Below are 24,408 nucleotides of genomic sequence, written 5' to 3'. Positions count from 1 at the left end.
AACTACACTATTGCAGCACAGAGGAGCAATTGGCAGACATCTTTACCAAGGCTCTTCCTAAGGATCGATTCGAATACTTGAGAACTGCTCTTGGTGTGAAATCATCAAAACATTTAGAAGGGAGTATTGGAGTATAAATGTATTTGCTGTGATAGTTTCATTATAAGCAATGTGTAAGATTTGATGTGAACCTTTGGATCATATTCCAATTGGTATTTAGATTAGATTGTAATGAGTCATAGCTCATGACAAGTGTAAGCATCTTATATGATGTCTTAAGAATGAATGGTTGTGATTACTTTGTAATAGAGTGAGTGGAATTGTTTTCACTCCTCTAACTATCATATATGCTGGAAGGTTTTTTTATGATCAATAGAGTGAATAGAATTGACATTATCTTTGGATACATTTTCTCTCCTTCTTCTTCGGTGTATTTCACTGAACTCCCATTGAAACTAACCCAGAAACCAAACGCTAATAATATGATCTTAATAAAGGTGTGTGGGAGGTGAAAACGGGTGTGTGAATAGCACTACCCATTTTTTATTATTATGACATAGTACTATATAACTCCCTGATTAAGATATACGTTTTACATGATCAACGTCTAGAATTTTCCATGTTTGAAAACTGCATGTTTTTAGATAATCTCAAGTCGGTTATTAAAGTCTTGCATAGTAGTATACAACGCCCAGTCTTTAATCTCATTTACATTTAATTTTTTGGGTTGCACGTATCAGTTACCATAAACTTGACTGTTTGAATGATGTGTGCAGCTAACAATGGTGATTCATGAATCATTGCGCCTATATCCCCCGGTTAGTGTGGTGTCAAGGGAGGCTTTCAAGGACATGAAGTTCGGGGACATTCAGATTCCAAAGGGTATCAATCTTTGGATAATGGTGATAACATTGCACACTGATCCCGAATTATGGGGATCAGATTCGTATGCGTTCAACCCCAACAGGTTTGCGAATGGGATCACAGGCGCTTGCAAGCTTCCACACTTGTACACGCCATTCGGAGTTGGTCCTCAAGTGTGTCTCGGACAGAACTTTGCCATGGTTGAACTCAAGGTTCTGATAGCTCTAATAGTATCCAACTTCTCCTTCTCGCTTTCTCCCAAGTACCGCCATGCGCCTACTCTTAGATTGGTCGTAGAGACAGAACATGGTGTTGATCTCTTGGTGAAGAAGTTATGACAAGGGCAGCTAAAATTTTGCTGGAAAATAAGAGGGGTTAGTTGGGTTCCCTGCTCTCTAGTTTAGTTTGTTCACTTGTAAGCTTTTTATTTAGGCCTAATCGGATAAATGGTCCCCGTGGTTATAAGGTATTCGGATGATAGCCCCTGTGGTAAAAAAATTCGGATTTAAACCCCTGTGGTCTAAGTCTGTTAGGATTTATGCCCTTCTGTTAAATAATGCTGACGTGGCTGCCAAATGTCTGCCACGTGGCAAAAATAATAATTTTTAATTTAAATTTTTTTAAAAAACCTGAATTTTTACACACAAAAAAAAAAAAAACCCAAATCTGCAGAAGAAGAACAAGCTCCCCCCCGCCCTCCGCCCGTTCCTCCCCCCCCCCCCCCGCCGGACTTCTTCTCCTTCTTCTTCTTCTTCTTCTTCCCGCCGGAGACCAGCTCCCCCCCTCGCCAGTCTCCCCGTGCGACCCTCCTCCCTCTCCCTCTTCCTTCCTCTTCTTCTTCTTCTTCTTCTTCTTCTTCCCGCCAGAGACCAGCTCCCCCCTCGCCGAAGCCCTCTCCCCGCGCGACCCTCCTCCTCTCCTTCTTCCTTCTTCTTCATGCAGATCTGGGTTTTTTTTTTTTTTTTTTTTTTGTAAAAATTCAGGTTTAAAAAAAAAAAATTATTATTTTGCCACGTGGCAGACATTTGGCAGCCACGTGGCATATATGTGGCAGCCACGTCAGCATTATTTAACAGAAGGGCATAAATCCTAACAGACTTAGACCACAGGGGTTTAAATCCTAACAGACTTAGACCATAGGAGTTTAAATCCGAATTTTTTTACCACAGGGGCCATCATCCGAATACCTTATGACCACGGAGACCATTTATCCGATTAGGCCTTTTATTTATATCGCTGGTTCCAATTCGGCTTGTTTATTTGTATTGCTTGTAACTAAAAAATGGCAACCTAAGCAAATAAGGCTCTCCGTTTTGAGAGGGTCAGAGTTGTACTACTTGTAACTATATACTGATATTTCATAATAACACTTTCGCTTTTCTTCTATCTCCCGTCAATTTAAAAGAGCTATGTTTGTCCTCTATGATAACATGTTTGGTTTTCATAATATCAGAGATAACCCACCTGCAACATGTCAAAGTTGCCAAATCCAGTCTGAACTTATATTCTTGCAGCATGAGCAAACCCTATATTGGTGGGGTTGAAATGTCGGTGCTGGGAGGAACTCTCTTTGGTCTCTCCCAAAAGCTATCATGCCCAAATGATCTTAATGCTTGATTATAAGTAGTTATCATGGAAATAGCAGGGGAATTTTGGAAAAATAATCAAAATACGGTCTATGTATAGAATTATAACTATCGTTTTAAGTTGTTGATAATTATAACCAAAAATTGATATGAAAATATTAATATATCTTTAATTACTAAAGTCCCCCTCTTTTGCTCAACGGTTGAAGAACTAGCAATGCTAGCTTCAGTTTTTCGGATTTGGATCCTCTCCTGAGCTAATAGAGAGGATCCTCCTGACCCATCATCTTGGGCCGTTGGATTTTTATCCAACGGCTACAAACAGAGGGTCCCTTTAAAGTTATAATAATTATAACCGTTGGATAAAAATCCAACGGCCTACGATAATGGGTCAGGAGGATCCTCTCCATTAGCTCAGGTGAGGATCCAAATCCCAGTTTTTCCACAATCCTCGCATCCCCAAATTCCATTGTGTTTCTCTTCCAGCATACTTGCCACACAATTCATGTACTATTTGACCAATATTAAACACTAATGCATGAATACTTTTCCTTATCTTTTAATTTATTCTCCTGAGATAAAATTCTGGGTCTTGCATCTTCCAATACAACTCGCCGAACCATGCCTTTTATATCCTTCAATTCGTAAAAAAAAATTGCCAGATCCATGCCTTTTACATTCTTGATCCATAAAAGGAACAAATTAATTAACATGCAATTCATACAATACTAGTTAATAACATTTCCTTTCATGAAAACAAAAATTATAACTAAAGCGGTGAAGCAGGTTTTCCGGTAATTTGACTAAGTGTCATACCAATGTATGGGAGCATTTTTTCTCACCACTATAAACTATGGTGTATGCTCACCATACACCTAATCAATTGACACGTGTTATTTTACTTAACTTTAGTTAACTTTCACATTAAATGTTAGTTTTTTAATTTTGAAAAAAAAAATTTAATCAAGATTAAGAGAATTGACACGTGTCAATTGATTATGTGTATGGTGAGCATACACCATAGTTTTTTTGTGGTGAGCAAAAATGCTCCCCCAATGTATAGAAATAAGTCAGTCTGAGTTTGATACTTGTAAAAATATTACTACAGTAGTGTGAGTTCAATAACTATGAGAGTCATAATTAAAAAAAAAAAAGTTTACAAGTATCACACTCATGAGTTTAATATATTAGTATCACACACAACTTTTTCGACTCACGGTAGGAGTGTGATTCTTATATGAATTTAATATATTAGTATCACACTCCCTTTTTTTTGACATACTTTTTTTCTTTTTTGGTCAATGACATACTTAAAATTAAGAAAAACTAATAAAAAAGTATTCAAATTAAATCTTAACCAAAAGTCATCTACTTTCAGAAGAATGAGTTTGGATAGAGTGGGGTGCTGTGTTTTGATGTCATTTGAAATGAATAAGCTTTTGAATTTTCTTCAACTTTTGCGGTCTACAGCTTCTCTTGGGGTTTGGATGAAGAAATAATGCTTTGAAGACTTTTCATTATTTTTGCTGACGAAAAAAATATCACAATCATGAGTTTAAGAGGAAATTGTGGAAATAGTATAGTACTTTAACTTTAACTTAATTAAAGTAATGATCATTTAATTAAAAATTCATGACTATATATTGGTTCCTTAACTTTTCAAAACGTGTAGTTATGATATTTTTTTTTAAACTCTGTTTGAATTTCCGTCAAAATGAGTCACGTGCCTTGCATATAAGGTTGAATCGATGGGAAAATATGAAAAATTCAAATGAGAAAAATTATAGTAATGATCCGTCAACTTTAACTTATCTAGAAAAATGATTCATCAACTTTAACTCAATTAAAGCAATGGTCCTTTAATTTTAACCCAATTATAGTAATAATCCTTCTAAACTCATTTTAATAAAACTCTGACGAAGTCAATGAAAAGTTAAAGGACCATATATGCACGTTTTGATGAATTAAAGGACCAATAATCATGAAGTTTTAGTTAAGAAATCATTATTCCAATTGAATTAAAATTGTGAAACAATTGCTACAATTTTCTTTGAGTTTAATATACGTCATTTGAAGAGAATAAGACCATCTCCAACCGATGGCTGGCCAGAGGGCTCGTTTTAGCCCTCTGGCCCTCCAAGATTCTCCAAGATATTAATATTTTAATGAACAGTACATGGCCATATTTGCCTCCGTCTCCAACCGAAGGCCAGAGGGCCAGAGGGCTCGTTTTAGCCCTGTCACAAAAAACCGTCTCCAACCGAGGGCCAAAGGGCCATAGGGCCAAACATAATTTATTATTTAAAAACTACAACTTAATTTTATTTAAAAATCATGTTGGTTAGTGTTGTATAATTTTTATGTTGGTTAATGTTATTTAATGTTGTTTCATATTGTTTAATGTTGTTTCATGTTACTTAATTTAATTTAATGTTGTATAATGGCTTAGGAAGTTATAGGAAAAAAATAGAATTTAAAAAAAATATGAAACAAATTTTGTGAAATAGAAGTTATAGGAAAAAAATGGAATTTAAAAAAAAATATGAAACAAATTTTGTAAAATAGAAGTTATATGAAAAAAATATGAACCAAATTTTGTAAAATATAAGTTATAGGAAAAAAATAGAATTAAAAAAATTGAAACAAATTTTGTAAAATAGAAGTTATAGGAAGTTATAGAAAAAAAAAGAAAAAAAAAAGGTTTAAATTCATAAAAAAAAAAAAAGGTTTACAACGGCTAGTGGCGCTAGCCGTTGGAAGTTTAAATTCAAATTGTTATTTCTGTCGGTTATAACCGACAGAAATGAGAAACATTAAAAAAAAAATTAGCCAGCCCGGGGCTGGCTGGCTGGCCGAAAGCAGCCAACCCTCCAGCCCTCTCCGATCCCGTGGGGCCCTCCCAGATTTCCTAGCCCTCTGGCCTAGCCTTCGGTTGGAGACGGTTTTAGGGCTATTTTCGGCCCTCTGGCCCTCTGGCCCTCTGGACCCTTCGGTTGGAGATGGCCTAAGCTTTTGAATATTCTTCAACTTTCATGGTTTGGATCGATAAAGACGGAAGGTTTTGAAGACTTTACATGTTTTTGCTGACAAATTTGTCATTTGAAAGGAATAAGCTTTTGAATTTTCTTCTACTTTTGCGTGCTGCAGTCTCTCTTGGTTCGTTTGGCTGAAGAACGAAGGTTTCGAAGACTTTTCTTATTTTTGCTGACAAAAGGAGCAATGGACCAAATTTAATTGTCCGGTTCATCACCGTTCTGCACGACACCCTCTCTGCCGTTTTGTTAACATTGGCTCTCCTGCATTTTGTCCTTCCCGGTTTTTTTCTTAGACCTATTCCAATCTTTAGAGTAAAATTCAAATTTTAAGTTTTAAATCTATCCTAACTTGCTTCAACCTTTGGGCCAAATATGAGTTTTAACTAAAAACTTATTTTTGAGACAAATTTAGGCCAAATTTCCCTTTGGTTTAGTAGCTGACCCATCATATAAGTATATTTTTTAGTTTTATATTTATGAATTTATTGAATTCAATGACTAAGACCCAATATGGTCAAATTCAATGGTAAAAAAAAAATCTAACGGTCCAAATTAAATTCAATGACTAAAATTATTTTAAAAAAAATATTTTATGTGTTTCATATTCTTTCATAGTCTTCCATGAGTTTCATGGTGTCAGTTTAGCAATTTTTCAATATTTATCAGAGTCTAAATATTTTTTTTAACAAGAGTCTAAATATTTTTATTTTAAAATGTTCATAAAATTAAATTATAATAGTCTACATAATTTTTTTTAGTTACTTTAAGAAAAAATTATCTTAAATTCATTATTTGATCATCTTGGGCTAAAAATTTAACCCATAAGGATTGTAACAGAAAAATTGTTTCTAGGTTAAAACCTAAATTTTATGAGTTAAAATTTGTAAGTTTTAACTTAAGAGTCGGAGATAATCTTAGAGTCTAAAGCTCAAATGAATAAAAGCAATTTTCTTGTTCTCCATGTTTGGTTAATGAGAAAATGTAACTTTATTGATTCATTAATTTTCAAAAGTATTAACTGAAAAGCTAATTGGGCTCTACCAATTTGATCACTCTATTGAGAAACTAAACAGACAATGGCTTCAACGGAACAATCACTAACAGCTAAATACGTAACTAATAAAAGGGTTTCGAACAGACCAAAAATACATAAAAGAGTCAGAAAAATTATTGTAAAATTAGATCCAAGAAGAACCGTTATTTTGCACCTGAAGCTTTTTAAAACATATAAAACACCGCAGTACTTTGTCTCTCTCTCTTTTTTTTTTTTTTTAATGGAGTTTTAAGAAATAGTAACTATTCGGTTTAAGAAATAGTTAGTGCTAAGTTTAAGAAATAGTAATAATACAATGTTCAGTTTAATAAATAGTAAGAGTACCCGTATTTAGTTTTAGAAATACAATGTTCAGTTTAAGTCTTTTTAGTTTTTGTGAGAGTACCAGGTGTCAATTTTTTGTTTTTTTAATTATTATATTAAACTTTTGTCCTTTTTTTTTAAGTTTAAGTCTTTTTCATTAAAGTTTGTCATTCTTATTAAATAAAATTATTAGATGGTTTTTAGTTACTCAAAGGTTGGAGAAACCATTTTCATTAAGACTCCCCTAAAATTATTGATACCAGAAACACATCGTGATATTGTTTACTTCTAGAGTACGTTAATAAATAAATAAATAAATAAATATCATAATATTTTTAGTGAAATAGCAACACCGAATACGGTTGTGTTCCAGATGCTTGTGTCCAAATAGGTTGATCTCGTTTTGAGGTTAATTTGAACTTTAAATACAAATAGAATAAATTATAATTATTTTTTAATACAAACGATATTAATATATCAAATTATAAAGAAAATTGTAACAATGGTACCTCAACTTTAACCTAATTGGATTAATGGTTCATCAACTAAAAATCTATAAACATTGGCCTCTTAACTCATTAAAACGTGCAACTATAATCATTTTCATCAACTCTGTTAGAATTCGATCAAAGTGAGTCATGTTAGAAGGATCATTTCTAAAATTGGGTTTAAATTGAAGGATTATTGCTCCAATTGGGTTAAAGTCGATGAACTATTTCTCCAATTGAGTTAAAATTCAGGGACCATTGCTACACAATTTTTGTTATTTGGTTTTCTATATTTGCTTCTTGATTCAGCTTTATATGAGTGGCACGTGACTCATTTTGATAGAAGTTCTAACGGAGTTGACGAAAATGATCATAGATATGCGTTTTGATGTGTTAAAGGACCAATGGTCATAAATTTTTAGTTGAAAAATCATTACTCTAATTAAGTTAAAGTTGAAGAATCATTGATACAATTTCCTGTAAATCATACTATCAACAAATACAAACAACAATCGACGAATACAAAAGATATTGACTGAAAAAAACAATAGGACGAAAATACCAAGGAAATGGACTGATTCTTGAACAAACAACAATCGACGAATACAAAAGATATTGACTGAAAATCAATAGGACGAAAATACCAACAAAAGACTTTGACTAAAATGCCGGCCAACTAAACTAAACTAGTTTCTATTTTATATTTTAATGTTAAATTTATTTTTGACAACTCCTAAAAAAATTTACAAGTGCCAAAAAATGGATTTTTACACAACCATACATAAGAGAATTTTCAATTGAAATATGCAAATTTGAGATGTAAATTCTATTTTTATATTTTCAAGAAAATATAAATGAGAGTTCTATTATAAGGAAAAAGAGGTAAATTAGGTTTTGATTACATTTCTTGGCCAAGATGGATATTTTACACTCTTCGTTAGAAAGTTTTCCGCCAACTAATAGTGTAAAATAATCATTCCCAGGCATCTTGCATTCCATTAGAGGTGTTCTTAGTTGATCTATTTACTGAATAAGTACAACACTATACTTCCAGAAAACCAGTTTTTGTTCTTGGTTCTTAGAAATATCTATATATTTTGCCCATCATACAAATATAAAATGCAAATATTTGTAAGGACAAATTACAAACTTTGATAAATACCAATCCCAGTTGGAAACTTGGCACACACACACTACACACACAAATTAAAATATAAAAGCAAAGACTCGGTCGCCAAAAGACTTCAATAGCATCAATGCCGTCCAGCTGAACTAGACTAGTTTTTATTTTATATTTTCTTTGTCAACAGCTCCTCAAAAAATTATACAAGCGCCGGCCAATGTAATCTTCCGCAACCCGAAATATATAAGAGCATCTTCAAGATGCAAATTGGAGATGGACAGAACCGTGACTTGACAACCTTAAAATGAATTAGCCCTTCTTGACTACTATATATTATATGTAAGGCAGTCTGCTAGGGTTTCCCACCTGCATGAACTAATCTAATTGCATCAATGCAGCTCCTCCAATTTGATGCAAAAGTGTTACTGTCCCTTGTGTTCCTAGGGTTTATAGGATTGGTGGCACGTCTCTACAACGGGCTTGTTGCGAAGCCAAAGAGGCTTCGATCCTTGCTAACCAAGCAAGGAATTAATGGACCTCCACCTACTATTCTCCTGGGAAATATTTTGGAAATAAAGAAGGCACGAGGCTCCGGGAATCCTACAAGTGAACCCCCGACCTCTCACAACTGTGCTGCTCTTCTCTTTCCATTTTTAGAGAAGTGGAGGAAGCTATATGGTATCTATTTGCATATAATTATACATTTAGTATTATGTTTGTGTCATGATCCTCCTCATCACATATGAGGACAACTTCCATGTTGAGGGAAGTTGAGGTTCAATTATAAGCAATATTAGGCGTAGCCTAACCCCTTATAACTTTATAAACTCTTGCAAGGTTTTTCCTTTATCTGATGTGAGACTTCTACTCCACATCCTCGCACATGTAATGGGGCAGACATATATTTCTATGTCATATCCCCGTATACACTACAAAAGTTTTCTAAGAAGTACTTGAGGAAGCTATATGTGGTATATGCATGTATAATATAGCGTGAATTGCCAATTTAGTCCCTGAATTATCACATAAGTGAAAATTAGGTCTCTAAATTATTTTTTTTCAGAAAAATTAGTCATTGAATTATAAAAATCTACCAATTACATCCGTAATATAAGATTCGAAGCTACTATATTCAATTTTCTGTCAATTTAAGTCACGTTACTTGCATGTGATACACATTAGAAGGTAGATTGGTAATTTTTCATAAAGAAATAGTGTATGGAGTTAACTTTGGAGGGTAAATTAGACGTTTGATTCGCAACCTATATAATGTTAAGGACTTATAGGCAAGAAAAAGACGGTATTACACTCTAAAGTGTGTCAAGTGACTTAAGTTGATGAAAAATTGGATAAAATAATTTTAAATATAATAGTAGGATGAAATTAGTAATTTTTAATGAACTTATTTTACGGAAAAAATAATTTAGATATCTCATTTTCACTAAGATGATAGTTTAGGGACTAAATCGACACTTCACCATATATATATATATATATATATATTTATGGACATTATCTATGATGCAAAATTAATTAAGTTTCTTTCTTCTGAATAATGACGTTTATGTCTGCTAAAGGATAGTGGAAAATATTCTACAGGTGAAGTATTTGTGTTTGCACTTGGAAATACACAAATATTATATGTGAACCAGCCTGACGCAGTGAGGGACATTACAACATGCACATCCTTGGACTTGGGGAAACCAACGTATCAATTTAAAGAGCGCGGTCCTTTGCTTGGTCAAGGTATTTTAACCTCAAATGGCACCTCGTGGGTGCATCAGCGCAAAATCATTGCTCCTGAACTATACATGGAGAAAGTTAAGGTATATATGCTCTTAAGCAGTTGTTATTTAACGATCAAGGCTGTAGTAATATTTGTAGTGATGGTCCTTTAGTATCATATTAGAAATAAAAAGTAGGTAGGAAAAAAAAAATCTCTAGGCCACATTATTTGTTTTGATTGTAGTTATATATATATGGTCACCCTGCAGGGAATGGTTAATTTAATCACGGAGTCTACAATTACTCTGATAAATTCGTGGAACAGTAGAATCGAGGCAGAGGGAGGAATTTCTGACATGAAAATAGACAGCTACATTGGAAGCTTCTCTGGCGATGCTATCTCAAGAGCTTGTTTTGGAAGCAACTATTCCAAAGGGGAGGAGATATTTCAGAAACTAAAGCAAATCCAGGGGGCAATGGGGAGGAAAGCTTTTCTGGCCGGAATTCCTGGAATGAGGTACTCACCATTGGGAAAACGTACCTACAACTGGGATCCATTGTCGTGGTATCCCAAGCCAATCATGTGCTTCCATACGTTTAACATTCCCACATAACAATAGTTGATTGGCTTTACTGTCATGGCATCCCTGTTGCGGAGAAGTTCTCCTATGCCACATGGTCTTCCTTATATAAATCCATAACCAACTATAAAAATCTGGACAAATCTATGTTTATCCTATTTATGTACATTTGCGGTAACATCTTTGGTAGGTATACAGGTAATCTTACATATGTAAGCACATGGTCTGCAAATGTTTTACATATAAAATTATTCTATAACTCAATACTTGTTTACCCGTAATCTTAATTAATTGCAATCTTGTTGCAGGCACCTTCCCACGAAGAGCAATAGGGAAGTTTGGGCCTTAGAAAAGGAGGCTAGCGCTTTGATACTGCAGGTAGTGAAGGAAAGGCGAGCAGCAGAAAATGAGAAAGACTTATTGCAAATTATTCTTGAGAGTGCTAAAAACAGTAACCTTAGCCAAGAGGCAACAGACCGCTTCATCGTTGATAACTGCAAGAACATATACTTGGCCGGGTATGAAACCACAGCAGTTGCAGCCACATGGTGCCTCATGCTGTTGGCTTCGAACCAAGAATGGCAAGAACGTGTGAGAGCGGAGGCCCTTCAAGTTTGCCAGGGCCACATTCCAGATGCTGATATGGTTCGCAACATGAAACAGGTATATGATCTTTACATGATTACTGCATATGTTTTCTTATTAAGACATAGTAGTATATAACTCCCTCATTAAGATATATGTTTTACATGATCAACCTCTAGAATTTTTCATGTTCGAAAACTACATTGTTTTGAGATAATCTCAAGTTGGGAACATAAACTTGACTGTTTGAATGATCGATGTGTGTTGTGCAGCTAACAATGGTGATTCATGAATCATTGCGCCTATATCCCCCGGTTAGTGTGGTGTCAAGGGAGGCTTTCAAGGACATGAAGTTCGGGGACATTCATGTTCCCAAGGGTATCAATGTTTGGACAATGGTGATAACATTGCACACTGATCCGAAACTATGGGGACCAGATTCGTATGCGTTCAACCCCAATAGGTTTGCAAATGGAATCACAGGTGCTTGCAAGCTTCCACAGTTGTACATGCCATTCGGAGTTGGTCCTCGAGTGTGTCTTGGACAGTACTTTGCCATGGTTGAACTCAAGGTTCTGATAGCTCTCATAGTATCCAACTTCTCCTTCTCACTTTCTCCCAAGTACCGCCATGTGCCTACTCTTAGATTGGTCGTAGAGCCGGAACATGGTGTTGATCTCTTGGTGAAGAAGTTATGACAAGGAGAAGCTAAAATCGTGCTGAAGAATAAGAGAGGTTGGTTGGGTTCCCTCCTCTCTAGAGTTTAGTTTGTTCACTTGTAAGCTTTTTATATCGCTGGTTCCAATTGGGCTTGTTTATTTGCACTGCTTGTAACTATGTACTGAAATTTCATAAGAACATGTTCGTTTTTCTTCCATCCCCCGTCAATTTAAAATAGCTATATTGGTCGCCAATTCCATTAATTCAACTCTAAACTCTAGATCCAACTAGAAAAACTTCCCCCGCGCTGCTGTAGGTTTTGAAACTGCAATATAGGACATACATGAATCATTTTGACATAAAGGAGCCAACTTTCTCCCTCCACTGATCCAAATTCCCGAAATTCCCAAACATAGTAAATCCATTAGCAATTTGTTGATGTTTCTTTGTTTTATTTAGTCTAAAGATCGAAAGATATAATGATTTACATATATATGGAGTAAAGAAGTGGTGCAACCATTAGCAATGGAGTAAAGATTGTGTTTTGTGTGTGATTATGTGAGAATTTTAATTCAATTTCTGAATTTTCATTGTTTTTCCTGGTAATTGAGGAGGGTAGTTAAGTTATTTGAATCTGTGGAAGTATCGATACGAACCGAAATGGAAAACAACAAAAAGACATAGGACTGAGTGCTCCCAGAGAATCAATTTGAATATGAGGCCAGAAAGTATGAACAAGAGTGCTAGGTTCCCTAATAGACTACTGAGACAGTTGGGTGGCTGCATGCGAAAGGCACGAGCATATAACAGCTTGGACGGCAAATTATTCTGTCTACAACCTAACGACACAGCCAATAGTGCGTAAAAAACAACACAGTGTGCAGAGTCTGCAAACTTGTCTTAAAAATTGGCAAAGAAATCAAAACATGAAAAATTTAGACGAAGCAAGGCATTTGATTTAAAATCACAATAAACATAACCTAAATTACATCACTACAAACACAAACAAAAGAAAATGAAATATTCCCCATTTGGTGGCTAAGAAAACCCAAAAAAAAGTGAAGAAGTTTTTGTCCCTTAGAAAATACACACAAAATTCCAACCAGAAATTACAATTCCCACGAATCCAACAACAAATCAACAAAACCCCATGATCCCATTTTCCTTCCCAAATTTTCCAGGTGACCAAACAGACCCCAACCCAACCCTAATCCCCAAATTTCTCAATCAAACACCACTCAATCACCCATCAAAAACAAAAGAAATTCAAGAAAACAAAGAATGCAACAGTTTGTTTCTTATCAAAATAGATCCCTCTTAAGAAATGGACTTATATGCACTAAATTTGAATACTAATTAGGAGGTAAACCCACAAATTTCTAATCAAAAAATTCCTAATCAATCAAGTTACCAAAGTCCTAAATTCCTAATCACAAAAAATCACACTAATCGAATTAAAACCCCGAATTAAAACGCACCTAATTATAAAACTATATTAAAAATGAATATTTCATCATTTTGGTATAGCAGCATAAAACCTCATTAAAAAGAGAAAAAGAGAAAATACAAAGAGATAGAATACAGTAGCATAATCAATCAAGTTGATGCATATTTCAATCGACCCTCATTGAAAACAGAAAAATACAGCAGCATAAAGTATAACAGAAGCTTGGAAATGGAAAAGGAACATGCAATTAGGTTTCTTCAGAAGCAAAAAGCTATTAAGAACCCAGAGAGAGAAAATACAATCTAATCAATCCCAAATTTATAAGCACATAGGCCAAACAGTAAAATAACAAATGACAAAAGCAGTGACATAATGCGATCCCTCTATTACTCTCCGAAAAGATGTGAATTAGAAAGCGATGAGCCAAAAGCAGTATCCATTGCAATTTGCTTCAGTTAAAAGCAGCTCTGCATGAAATCAAGTATTTGTGCCAAAAAAATTGGAAGGTAGGTAAGAAGCAACATGTTAAAATCAATATTTCTGGGCCCTACCTACATAAAACCAGGAGGGGCCAGATTGTAACAAAACAGAAGAGTCTGAGTTAACCTCCGGCCTTTTCCCTACCCCGGCCAAAAGTACAAAATTGGAAGTGTTAATCTCTATGTAAAGAGTCGTCGAGCTCTATTTCCAGGCCTACCCGATTCTTAAGCGAGGCACTGGCGTGTAGAGGTATGCCGCATTTTCTCTGGATCTCCTTGAACTTTTCGACATCAAAATTATGACGCTTGATCAGTTTCCTCTGCCTCCTGATAAAGAGCCTCTTCATCAGATCTTGGTAAGTCGGATCCCTTGATGTGATCAAGAAGTAGGCATAGCCTATGCCAATGTAAGAAGTCGTTGTGAAGTACGCGAGTGGTTCCACTACGTCCCATGAGAAGTCCCAATATGTTAGCCTGAAAAAGAGCCCGAGCTGTGCCAGGACAACCCCCAGGCCAAACCAGAGAACGCGCCGGACATGCTTATGTGCCAGTACATCAAGTTCTTCCTTCTTCTTCTGCAGCTGTTTTAACTCCTCCCACAAGGGGTCATCTTCTGGAGTCAAAGAAAGGGGTACTGCTTTTCGAACTAGCTCCACAACCTGGAAGTTAAGAATGAAATGCAGCGTACGAGTCAATGTAATGTAAGGCTTCTAAACAGATATATTGGGTTCGAGAAATCTCTCATAACCAGCTCAGATTCTTAATTCATATACAATGCAAGAATCACATATCAGATCCTATATTTGATCAATTCCAAATCTCTGCATTAGACTTGAAAGATGAGATGTCCACACAACTGCCAAGTATTAACATAAAAACTCAAACAATCACATTTGCAATCACAAACGAAAAACAGAAGCTAAAAGCAACTAGATTCAACCCCAACAGAATATCGAAATCCTATGCTGTGTTTGGATAGGTAATTTTGGAAGAACTAGAAACCTTCACCGCCATGTAAAACGCAGCAAAAAGTCAAAAAAGGCAGGTTTATGGGATATAACCAAATTCTGAAGCACAAACAACAACAACAAAGCCTTTTCCCACTAAGTGGGGTTGGCTGTATGAAACCTAGAACGCCATTGTGCTCGGTTCCATGTAGTAGCTAACTTATTTGAGCTGTTTGATGGCGTAATGAAGACCTAACAGGGAATTAAATAACACGAAACCCCGTGTATCTCCTCCTACAGATGATACATAATTACTTGAAACTTACTAAAGTTTCCATGTCGGAAGATAATCTAAACTTAATTTCCTCTCCCATCAATTTGGAAGCCGAGAAAACATGCGATCCACACTACTTATTAATCCCGTGATTAGAATTAGTATTTAAAGCAGGCAGTGAAAAACAAACAGCAGAAAAAGTTAAGGGAATTAGAATAACAATTGGAGATAAACATGTCCCAAAAACAAACCCTTTTGCACCCGAGTTCAAACCTCCCTCCTCCGCGTAAATTAGAGTAGTTTAGAATATCGTCAAAACAGGAAGGCAAAATTTCATTCTGAACAAGCTAGAAGAACATTAAGAAGTTGAGGGGATGAGGTTTCATACCCTATTAGGATGGAGGAGAACCTTGTCCCGGAAGAGGATGATGACGCCGGCCTCGTCGAGAACCCGAGCAAAAGCCGCCGCCTCCTCCGGAGATCTGGCAACCCCAATGCTCTGGCACGCCTCCAGAAGATCAGAATACGGTATTGCCTCTTTCCCTTCTGTCCCAAGCTTTGCCTTCAAAGCCTCCACATTCACCAGCCTCATCATCCTCTTGGCCTCCGAAGACGATATCGTCTCTCCTACTCCTCTGCCCAGATCTGCTCCTCCTCCTCCTCCTACTCCGCCACCCCCACCGCCGCTGAAATCATTAGAAGACGACATTCTTCTCCTCGGAATCAGAGCCAGAGACGAAGTTGCAGGAATATTCAACAACCCACATTCCCGGTTAGCAAAACCCTTGAATCCAAAACATGGGTTGGCGCCGTTGGGCTTCCCCACCCCCAAATGCCTCACCAACACAACACTGCACCACCTCCACATTCTGCCCAAACCTTCAAAACTTCCCACTCACCTCACCTGTCTGTGAGTCACAGCTCCCCCTCTATCTCTCTCTATAATCCTATTTCCTATTCAAAACATGCAAACCTACGCTACCCATGAATCCTTTAGGGAACTGAAGAAATGGGTTTTGGGAAACGAGCGATTTGGAATCGAAAAGGGAAAGAAAGGAGCAATCTTTAAGCCATGGAAGGATATCAGAAGAAAAAGAGGGAAACTTGAATAAATAATAGGAGGACAGGAGGCAGAAACGCTGCAGTTTACAGGGCAAAGAAGCAAAAACGGACCGCCAACTCCGTTGGTTCATATGTCTCTCCCAATACAAAAAAGCACGAGAAAAGAAAATTACTTAAAAACTTGGTTTCCTCTTCATTTTCTCTGTCCTTAGTCGTTGTGGTGGATAAATATAGCACTAGCCAATGGGGCTCTCTCTCTCTCTCTCAGTTTCTCGAGTCCTATTTTTTCCTCTTCAAATCTCTTCTCATTTACTGTTTTTAGTTTTTTATTTTGTCTTTCCCTTTTTATAAAAGAAGAAAATCAACAGACGTCGGCACGAACATTTGAATAAGAGACTATAAAAGAATCAACTGACATGACTTAATGACAAATTTTTAAATAAAAAAAGGCTAGACGAACGAAAAATAGAAGGAGAAAGAATCCGAATCCCTCTCTCTACAACTCTCTCTCTCTAAGGTTCAACGTTCCTATTCCAACTAATAGTCTCCTCGGCCACCATTCTCTCCTCACACACACATGGCACACTGAAAGAGTTTGACTTTTGAATGACCCGATTTGAATTGGGAATTTGGGAGTTAGCAAAAAGTGGGTCTAGGTGGAAAGTTGGGAGCTTTTAGCCTTTCTCTCTCACTTAATTGCCCATAAGTTTCGTCATTACCGGAATAAAATTTGAGTATGCTATTTTAGTTAAGTTGTGCAAATAAAACAAAGATACGTGAACAAAAAAACTTACGTAATTTTTTATTTCATTAGCGCATGATGCCACTGTAGTGTGTGCAAAGAACCGACTCTCTCTTTCGGGCAATGACTTACTCTTTTCGTTTTCGGTAGTTTATTGCTAACTTTTTTATTCCTAATATTCTCTTTCTAACCAAAAGAACAGATGGGGCGGCATATATACTGGAGGTGTATTATTCGAATCACATTGTTTATTAAGGTAAGAGTTTGTTACTTTTGGAGGTTCTTTCTATACATACTAACATATGAGCACACATAAAGTGTGTGAGAAAATTTTTTATTTTTGTTTTTCAAATAGAATGAGAGAGGAAGAGAGTATGTGGGAGTGGGAAATTTTTTTTTTTTTTAATTAGAGATATGTTAGGATTACACATAGGTGAGGCTTTTAAAAAAAAAAACAAATTTTGATTGTGTGAAATTACATTTATGCCTCATATTTCTTATTCATGTTCTATTTTACTTAGAGGGTTAAACTAGTAATTTCATAAGATTTTGGTTGACAATAAATGTTTTATTAATTAGTAGAGATATATATATTGGGGAAAGGGAATCCGAATAGTATTTCAACCCAGTGGACTTTTGCTTTATGGATGAGTAAGAGGGTAGTTCTATAAAAAAGCATGCGTAATCTATCTATATCTATATCTATCTATATTATTAAGAGAACCCTCTTGTCAACTTTGTTTTCCCTTTTTTTTCTTATTTTGCCCTCACTTCTGATACACTATTGACAAAAAGGAGGGCAAAATAGTAATTTTGTACCTTTTGACAAAATGACAATCATATCCTTATTTTTCTTATTTTACTCTCTTTTTTCTTTTGAGAAAATGACAATCATATATTTATTTTTCCAATTTTACCCTCACTTTTAATACACTATTTACATGAAGACAAAATAGGGAAAAAAAAGGGAGAAAAAGTTGACAAGGAGGCTTCTCTTAATAACACTTTTGATACACAATATTTACATAAGAAGCACAAAATAGGAAAAAAGGGGAAAGAAGTTGACAAGGAGGCTTCCCATAATAACACTTTTGATAAACAATATTTACATAAGGAGGACTAAATAGGAAGAAAAAAAAAGGGGGAAAAAGTTGACAATGAGGCTTCACTTAATAATAGTATAGAAAAAAAATATGCACTTTAAGAAAAATTGTTCACACGCACACAAAGTGTGTGCTCTCTGCTAGTCCTAAATTAAACTAACATTTGACCAGGAAAACGAACGAAAAATAATTTCTGCACACGTCTATTTATATCTATCAATTGAGTTTTCTTAGTTTTATTCAATTCAAATGCTAAAAGTAAACAAGTTGTACATTGAGAGAAAATTGGTGTCTGAAAATCACTCGATATTTGACCCGAAGGTGCCGAACTCTTCGTGAAAAATGGTGCACTATATGATTTCGTCGGGTCTAGTTTTCGAGTTTAATCTCCAATAGTAACCAAAAAATGACATAAACGTTGATTTGAGAACCAAAACTTTGAGGCAGATATTTATGTACCATCAAATTATCCACATCTAGTGATTGTTCTATTCATCTTTCACATTCAATCAAAGAAACAAGGGAAGAAGACGTACGACTAATGGACATCGGGGTACGTCGAATTCCCGACTCTCGAGATAGAAGGATCACTGACTGTGTTTGGCCTTGGAAACAGTTTTGATCAAACCTTTGGTGATCTTCCAAAACCAAATGAGATTCATTGTAGCCAGCATTGGAGCCACCAGGAACAAGCTGTAAAATCCCAGAGGGAAAATTGTCTTGACCTGAACGAATGCCAAGATAATAAGTACCGAATTTTTCATAGGTTGGAATCTTAAGTTGTTCTGTTAACAAGGAAGATGAAAGGGTATGCAGAACGAACTCACTTGATTGAAATGGATAAACAAGTGGACGAAAAAGTAAATGAACAAAAGAATCCTTGCCACCTGAATGAATTGGTGGAAATCAACCGTTAAGACGTTACAAATTACGTTACTTGATGGAAATGAAGTAAATTAAGTTAAACAATGCACGAAGATGTTAACTCATATAACAACGCACGAAGATTAAAAGGAAACAAACGTATTGAGTTAGTTAGACATTACCAGCCACCCCAGGAACAATGCTGCGCCATTGACGACGTACAGGTTAGAGTTCTTCTTACCAGCAACATCCAAGTACCTGAGTATGCAATCGCATGAATCATCCAATAACGACAACCAAGAACAGGAGATTTAAGGGATTACCAAATGTTACACTCACCATCTCATGTTTACGAAAGGAGTCGTGCTCTCAGAGAACAGAACCATTAGTATGTAAATGTGGCCTTTTCCACTTAAAAGGGAGAGAAAGATCGAGTACATAGATAGTGCATGATGCAAAACCTAAACAAGATAAAACAGATGAACATCATCGTACCAGTTAATACAGAATTTGACTTGCATTCAAACTTGAATGGTAAGATAACCTCCCGAAATTATTAAACCACGATAGTGATTCAACTGAGGCGTTAAAATGCAACTTTTTTTTTTTTTACCAAACTTCACCGAGTTAATTTTAGAACCAAAATATATGGTTTAAGGTTTTAATAAAAATAGCCTAGAAGAGACTGTTATGTTTATCAAACAGGCAATATCCTTCATCTATGTACTCACATACTCCAGTCCACCTAAAGCAGGAAAATACCACAAAATCATTCCCAAGTCTGACAGAAAATATCCGATGGAGATCTGCAAAAAGTACCCAATAAAATTAGTTACAATAATAAGTGTCTGCACCCAGAAAATTGTAAATTACAGTAGGGGCATTTGAAAGTCGCTTATTGATTGAGAAACTGTCATTGTGCATAGAACTGAACATGAAACATGAAGAATAGGAGCTGCAATTTTTCATATGAACCGAATACTACACTCAAACCAATCTTCCATTAAGAGGTTCATGTTAGTTTGATTGCATTTAGGCTTTACTTGGGTCAAACAACCCGGCAGATGTAATTGACATAAGATGTTAATGTTCAGTTGCCTAACCCATGTGCATGTAGGTGTGCACTTGCGCATTTGCAAAAACATGCGTATGCAGAGCAAAATGTAAAAAATTTCTGCATTAGTGAAAACAATTAAGAACAAGTTTTTGGGTTTTCTATTATCAGTTTAATTTAGCTCAAAGTAATCAATTCGGGTTGTAAGAGGATGTGAAGAAAACTTCACACGAGGATGGTACGGGTAGACACAGAGTCGCAGATGAAAAACGTAAGAGATAATTTAGCTCATTTGTTTTGATGTGCTACAGAACATGTTTGACAGTCAACAAAACCAACTGTATCAGAAGAGTAATTGACATGTTGCAGCACAGTCAAATTGATTCAAAATTCATAAGCGGAGAGACATAAAATTTTCTGGGAGTAGATAGAAATTAAGCCATGAATGAATGCTTCTTTCTGCATTTGCATACCCCCAATGTTGTATTTGAAAAGGTAGATCTTCTGCTAATGATTGGCTCATCACGATGATCCTCATGAAAAGTATCTGACAACACTACAAGGTAAAATGATGCAAATGCTACGGCAATAGCATGAACAGTTGAGAACCCCCTGTACAGGAAAGGAGGAAAAAAGAATCAATACTAGTATTCTTGACGAAATTCAAGAGAATTCTTATCCCAAAAAGTAAAAATCAAAATCAAGAAACTCAATCTGTGACTCGCAGAAGATATTCACCGGTTGTTCCATTCAACTTTTTCTGCTTTGCTGAGTTTGTCATATCCCTCAACGGTGAGAAGGCTAATAAGGCGCGTTAATCTGTAAACCTTCAAGATTGAATTCTCATCAAATTCAAAACTACCAAAAAGAAAGATTGTAACTTTTCATAGTTCAGAATATTCATTGAGAACACAGAATAGACCAAAATAACTACAGCATAACAAAAAGAACCTAGATTTGGAGCCATCAACAGAGAACAACCGGTATTAATCTATCCATTATTCGAACACTCAGATTCAGACTTCCTATATAAAAGACTCATCCAAAACTTGTTTTTATTTTCATTCTCCATTCCAAATATTGAAACCGCAAATGGCTACTCGTGTCCCTTTAAATGTATTCAAAGGTGCATGTTCATGAATCCTGATTTCTTACATAATCCTTAAGTAAATGCAACCAAAGTTTAATTTAGCAGCCAAACAATGACACTATCAACTTCGGGAAAAGTTAGTTGAATCATTCGATCAAAAGCCAAATTTAGGAACTTGTTCAGAAAACTACTAGTGCAAATGGAGTTGAAAGGCAATAATAGAAAATTTGAACCCAAATATTAGTTTACTTTCGACCACGGAGAATATAGTTCAGCAACTCCCTCAACTATCAAGCAAAGAGGTTCAAAGAAAACTTTCAGACCCACAATAAACAACTAAATTAGAGATTGGAACTTACAATATCGCAGAGAAAGATGCCAAAGAGGACAGATGCCAGCAAGTGAAATTCTTTCTCAGGGGCAAGATAGCCAGATATGGATACTAAACCAAAGGGAAAAGCAAATCCCACCATACTTCTTCCTTGTTGGATTAAATGCTCAGACTGTTCAAAAAATATATTCCAGATCAAACCCTGCTCCGCATACACAATAAAAATGCAAGCAGACTCCTTTTTCTTGATAACAAAGAAACCAATTTGACTCAAAAGATTGGACAGAAAGAAAAGAACCCTTTTGAAAGCAATTTTCATTAACTCCAATTCCAAGTTTATAAGCGCTTCTGAACTCAGAAGCAAAAGAAGCAGCAGATTTTCCATATAGAAATCAAGAGGAAAGACCAGCCAGTCAAACAAAGACCAATAACAACAAAAATGCAAGCAGCCTCGTATTCCAAGTTTCAAAAGATTGAACAAAACGAGAAGAACCCTTTTGAAAACAACTTACATTAACTCCAATTCCAAGTTAATAAGCGCTTTTTAGAACTCAGAAGCAGAGAAACCTTCTTCTGCTTTTTCCAGATAAAAATCAAGAGGAAGGACCAGTCAGTCAAACAAGGACCACAAAAACAAAAAATATATGCAAAAGAACCATATAATATTAATTGAGTAAGGATTAAAGGATACCAGAGATTGGCTGAAGAGCCTTGACCGCGGGCGGGGAAGAGCAAAGAGATGAGCAAATGGATATTTTATTTTGGAATTTTACGCAATATTTTCTAATTTTGTGTAGTTTTTTTTGGAAAGCTACTAGTTTTGTCTAGTTTTTTTTTGGAAAACTACTAGTTTTGTCTAGTTTCGTCACCTGTGGTGGGGTTTGATTTTGAAAGCATAAAAAAAAAATTATAAAAAAAAAAAAGGTGTGTTGGCGAGCAAGATGACACGTTTTGAGTTTTGAGTCTTTTGACGTTGATGGATTGGAAATTTGTAATGCAGGGTTTATCACATTCATTGACATTATTGTCTTTCTCACAAGAAAAGTATTTGTCTTTGTTTCCTGTTTGTTACTCTTAGGGCTAAAGCTTATTTCACGATATTTACGTTTGTATCAGTTTCAAAATGAGTAATGAAGTTTTAGTTTTACACGTCGGTATTTTGATGTTCGATTAGTTTATGTCTTTTGTTAGATTGATTGTCTAGTTAACCATTACTTGTTGACATAATTATCAGAAAACCACCACAGACATTAACTAACTATTCAAAATATAACACGAGGAGACTATTTTGGAAGTGAGTCTCACGTCGCTAAGTTATCAATTTGTCTTACATTACACTCTGGTGTTTTTGACATTTGACTAATTTACGGCTTTTATTAGATTGATCGTCCAGTTAACCATTAACTGTTGACGTAACTGTTAAAAAACTACCATTGAAACCTACTAATTTGATTTTTGCTATTTCTAAAGGCATTTCATTTGTCTTGCCTTAAATGCTAACATATTTATGTATTATTTTATTATTTTTAAAACAATAACAACCCAATTTTTATTATTTTTGTTTTAAAAAAAACATAAATGAAGTAATAGATTTTGACATATCGGGTGAAAGAAAAATATTGACAATATGTCAAATTACTAAGTCAGCCATCAAATTGAAATTTAATGTTTTGAATTTGATGTCTCATTTGGAGATGCTCTAATCATTCAAATTACAACACATGGGCTATTCTAGAAAGAGTAATACTAGTGAGACTAAATTTATAGACTAAATTTGCAAACTAAATAATGTGTCACCAATCGAAAATGGGCACGCTTATCAATGTTGAAGTAATAATCCAATCATCAACTTCCATATCATTTAGTTTACAAAATTTAGTCTACAAATTTAATCTCTTTAGCGTTACTCTTTTGAAAAGTGAGCCCCACGTCGCCATGCCATATTTCATGTGAAAAATGATTATTAAATTGTTACTCAAAAACATATATTAAGTTTTTCATTTTGAAATAAGAATGTATAAGGATGATTGCTCCAACACATACTTTTATTGTTATCAATTAATGCGGATGAGTTTAATTATGCATTAACAATTAGCAATCACTATTACTTGCGTGAACGACTATAACTAGCAACTTTCGTTTACAAAGTAAAATTCATTTTCGGTAATTTCATGAGAAAACTTAATTCTTTTAAGCCATTTATAAGCTCAACATTTTACATGAGTAAATGTTACTCCAAGCTTTTACTCACTCACGGGTCACGTGAATAGATTCACATGTAAAGGTAATGGATCACGTGATTAAAGAAACATAAGGTTTCCCTTCATGGGAAAAAATTAAAGTAAAAACTAAAATTTAAAGTGATCCACGTGATTAAAGGAACATAAGGTTCCCCTTCATGTGAAAAAATTAAAGTAAAAACTAAGAATATGTTTAGTACTTTACTTGAATTCAACTTTTTAAACTTGAAAACAATTTTCAAGTTTTAAGCCTTGAAAACTTGTTTGGTGTGATTATTTAAAAAAACTGAACTTTAGACTAACTCAAAAATATATTATATTCTTTAAAAATACAAAAAGTAAGTTTTTAGAGTTTTTAAACTTAACTTGCTCATTTCTTTTCTCTCACTCCCTCATCTCCTCTCACTCCAAATCTCTCTCTCTCGTTTCTTCTTTCTCTCTCCCCCTTTTTTTTTTTTTTTTACCTTTTTCATCTCACCTCCAATCCGCACGGTTATTTCTCTTACTCATCTTCCTCTCTTGTATCCTCTCACTTATTTCTCTTTCCTCCAATCATTTCTTACCTTATTTCCTCCTTTCTCCTCTTTCTCTCTTGACCCCCTCTTTTTGGATCTCTTTGTCCAGTTTAAGTTGTAAAATTTAAAATTTTTAAATCGCACATCAAACAAGTTTTTGAGTCTAGAAAATTGTTTTCAAGAGAAATTCTTAAGAAATGTTTTGAGAAATTATAAAAAATTTCAAATAGAATACCAAACAACCCCTAAAATTTAA

General features: G+C 35.2%; 3 protein-coding genes across 6 annotated transcripts; 1 reads left to right on the top strand and 2 right to left on the bottom strand.

Moving 5' to 3' along the window:
- Positions 1–8,845: 8,845 nt before the first annotated feature.
- On the top strand, positions 8,846–12,042 carry LOC126616663 (cytochrome P450 714C2-like). Its single transcript, XM_050284746.1, has 5 exons — positions 8,846–9,131; positions 10,053–10,279; positions 10,448–10,695; positions 11,068–11,422; positions 11,617–12,042. The coding sequence occupies exons 1-5, from the start codon at positions 8,846–8,848 to the stop codon at positions 12,040–12,042; spliced, it is 1,542 nt and encodes a 513-aa protein (XP_050140703.1).
- Positions 12,043–13,870: 1,828 nt separating this feature from the next.
- Positions 13,871–17,372, bottom strand: LOC126616664 (calcium uniporter protein 6, mitochondrial-like). The gene is made up of 2 exons (XM_050284747.1): positions 15,540–17,372; positions 13,871–14,589 (listed from the first exon to the last, which is right to left on the bottom strand). Exons 1-2 carry the CDS (start codon positions 16,017–16,019, stop codon positions 14,104–14,106), a joined length of 966 nt encoding a protein of 321 aa, XP_050140704.1. The 5' UTR covers positions 16,020–17,372; the 3' UTR covers positions 13,871–14,103.
- Positions 14,446–22,221, bottom strand: LOC126616666 (uncharacterized). 4 transcript variants are annotated; one of them, XR_007621226.1, is made up of 10 exons: positions 21,910–22,074; positions 21,426–21,569; positions 20,715–20,803; positions 20,450–20,588; positions 19,654–19,728; positions 19,262–19,383; positions 19,105–19,180; positions 18,886–18,945; positions 18,595–18,783; positions 14,446–14,589 (listed from the first exon to the last, which is right to left on the bottom strand). XR_007621226.1 is itself a non-coding variant. In XM_050284750.1 (10 exons), exons 3-10 carry the CDS (start codon positions 21,537–21,539, stop codon positions 18,646–18,648), a joined length of 813 nt encoding a protein of 270 aa, XP_050140707.1. In that variant the 5' UTR covers positions 21,540–21,569; positions 21,910–21,970; positions 22,089–22,196; the 3' UTR covers positions 18,265–18,645. The 4 variants fall into 4 exon arrangements, 3 of the variants coding, with proteins under 3 accessions (XP_050140707.1, XP_050140708.1, XP_050140709.1); XM_050284750.1 differs by lacking the exon at positions 14,446–14,589 and adding an exon at positions 22,089–22,196 and having other exon boundaries at positions 18,265–18,783; positions 21,910–21,970; XM_050284751.1 differs by lacking the exon at positions 14,446–14,589 and adding an exon at positions 22,089–22,194 and having other exon boundaries at positions 18,265–18,783; positions 21,910–21,973.
- Positions 22,222–24,408: the final 2,187 nt, after the last annotated feature.

Source organism: Malus sylvestris, chromosome 3 (genome assembly GCF_916048215.2).
Source record: "Malus sylvestris chromosome 3, drMalSylv7.2, whole genome shotgun sequence".
NCBI lineage: Eukaryota > Viridiplantae > Streptophyta > Magnoliopsida > Rosales > Rosaceae > Malus > Malus sylvestris.
The sequence above is the reverse complement of the archived record's forward strand: the minus strand, read 5'-3'. Positions and strand labels throughout refer to the sequence as shown.

What these genes read in the sequence shown, in the direction of transcription:
- LOC126616664 (XM_050284747.1), bottom strand. Translation starts at nt 16,019, where the DNA reads ATGTGGAGGTGGTGCAGTGTTGTGTTGGTGAGGCATTTGGGGGTGGGG. An exon ending in TTCTCCTCCATCCTAATAGG is followed by an intron (nt 14,590 to 15,539) that starts GTATGAAACCTC and finishes CTTAACTTCCAG; the next exon opens with GTTGTGGAGCTAGTTCGAAA.
- LOC126616663 (XM_050284746.1), top strand. Translation starts at nt 8,846, where the DNA reads ATGCAGCTCCTCCAATTTGATGCAAAAGTGTTACTGTCCCTTGTGTTC. An exon ending in GAAGTGGAGGAAGCTATATG is followed by an intron (nt 9,132 to 10,052) that starts GTATCTATTTGC and finishes AATATTCTACAG; the next exon opens with GTGAAGTATTTGTGTTTGCA. An exon ending in GCCGGAATTCCTGGAATGAG is followed by an intron (nt 10,696 to 11,067) that starts GTACTCACCATT and finishes ATCTTGTTGCAG; the next exon opens with GCACCTTCCCACGAAGAGCA.
- LOC126616666 (XM_050284752.1), bottom strand. Translation starts at nt 21,539, where the DNA reads ATGGTGGGATTTGCTTTTCCCTTTGGTTTAGTATCCATATCTGGCTAT. An exon ending in GCATCTTTCTCTGCGATATT is followed by an intron (nt 20,804 to 21,425) that starts GTAAGTTCCAAT and finishes TCAATCTTGAAG; the next exon opens with GTTTACAGATTAACGCGCCT. An exon ending in CTTTAGGTGGACTGGAGTAT is followed by an intron (nt 19,384 to 19,653) that starts GTGAGTACATAG and finishes TATCTTGTTTAG; the next exon opens with GTTTTGCATCATGCACTATC.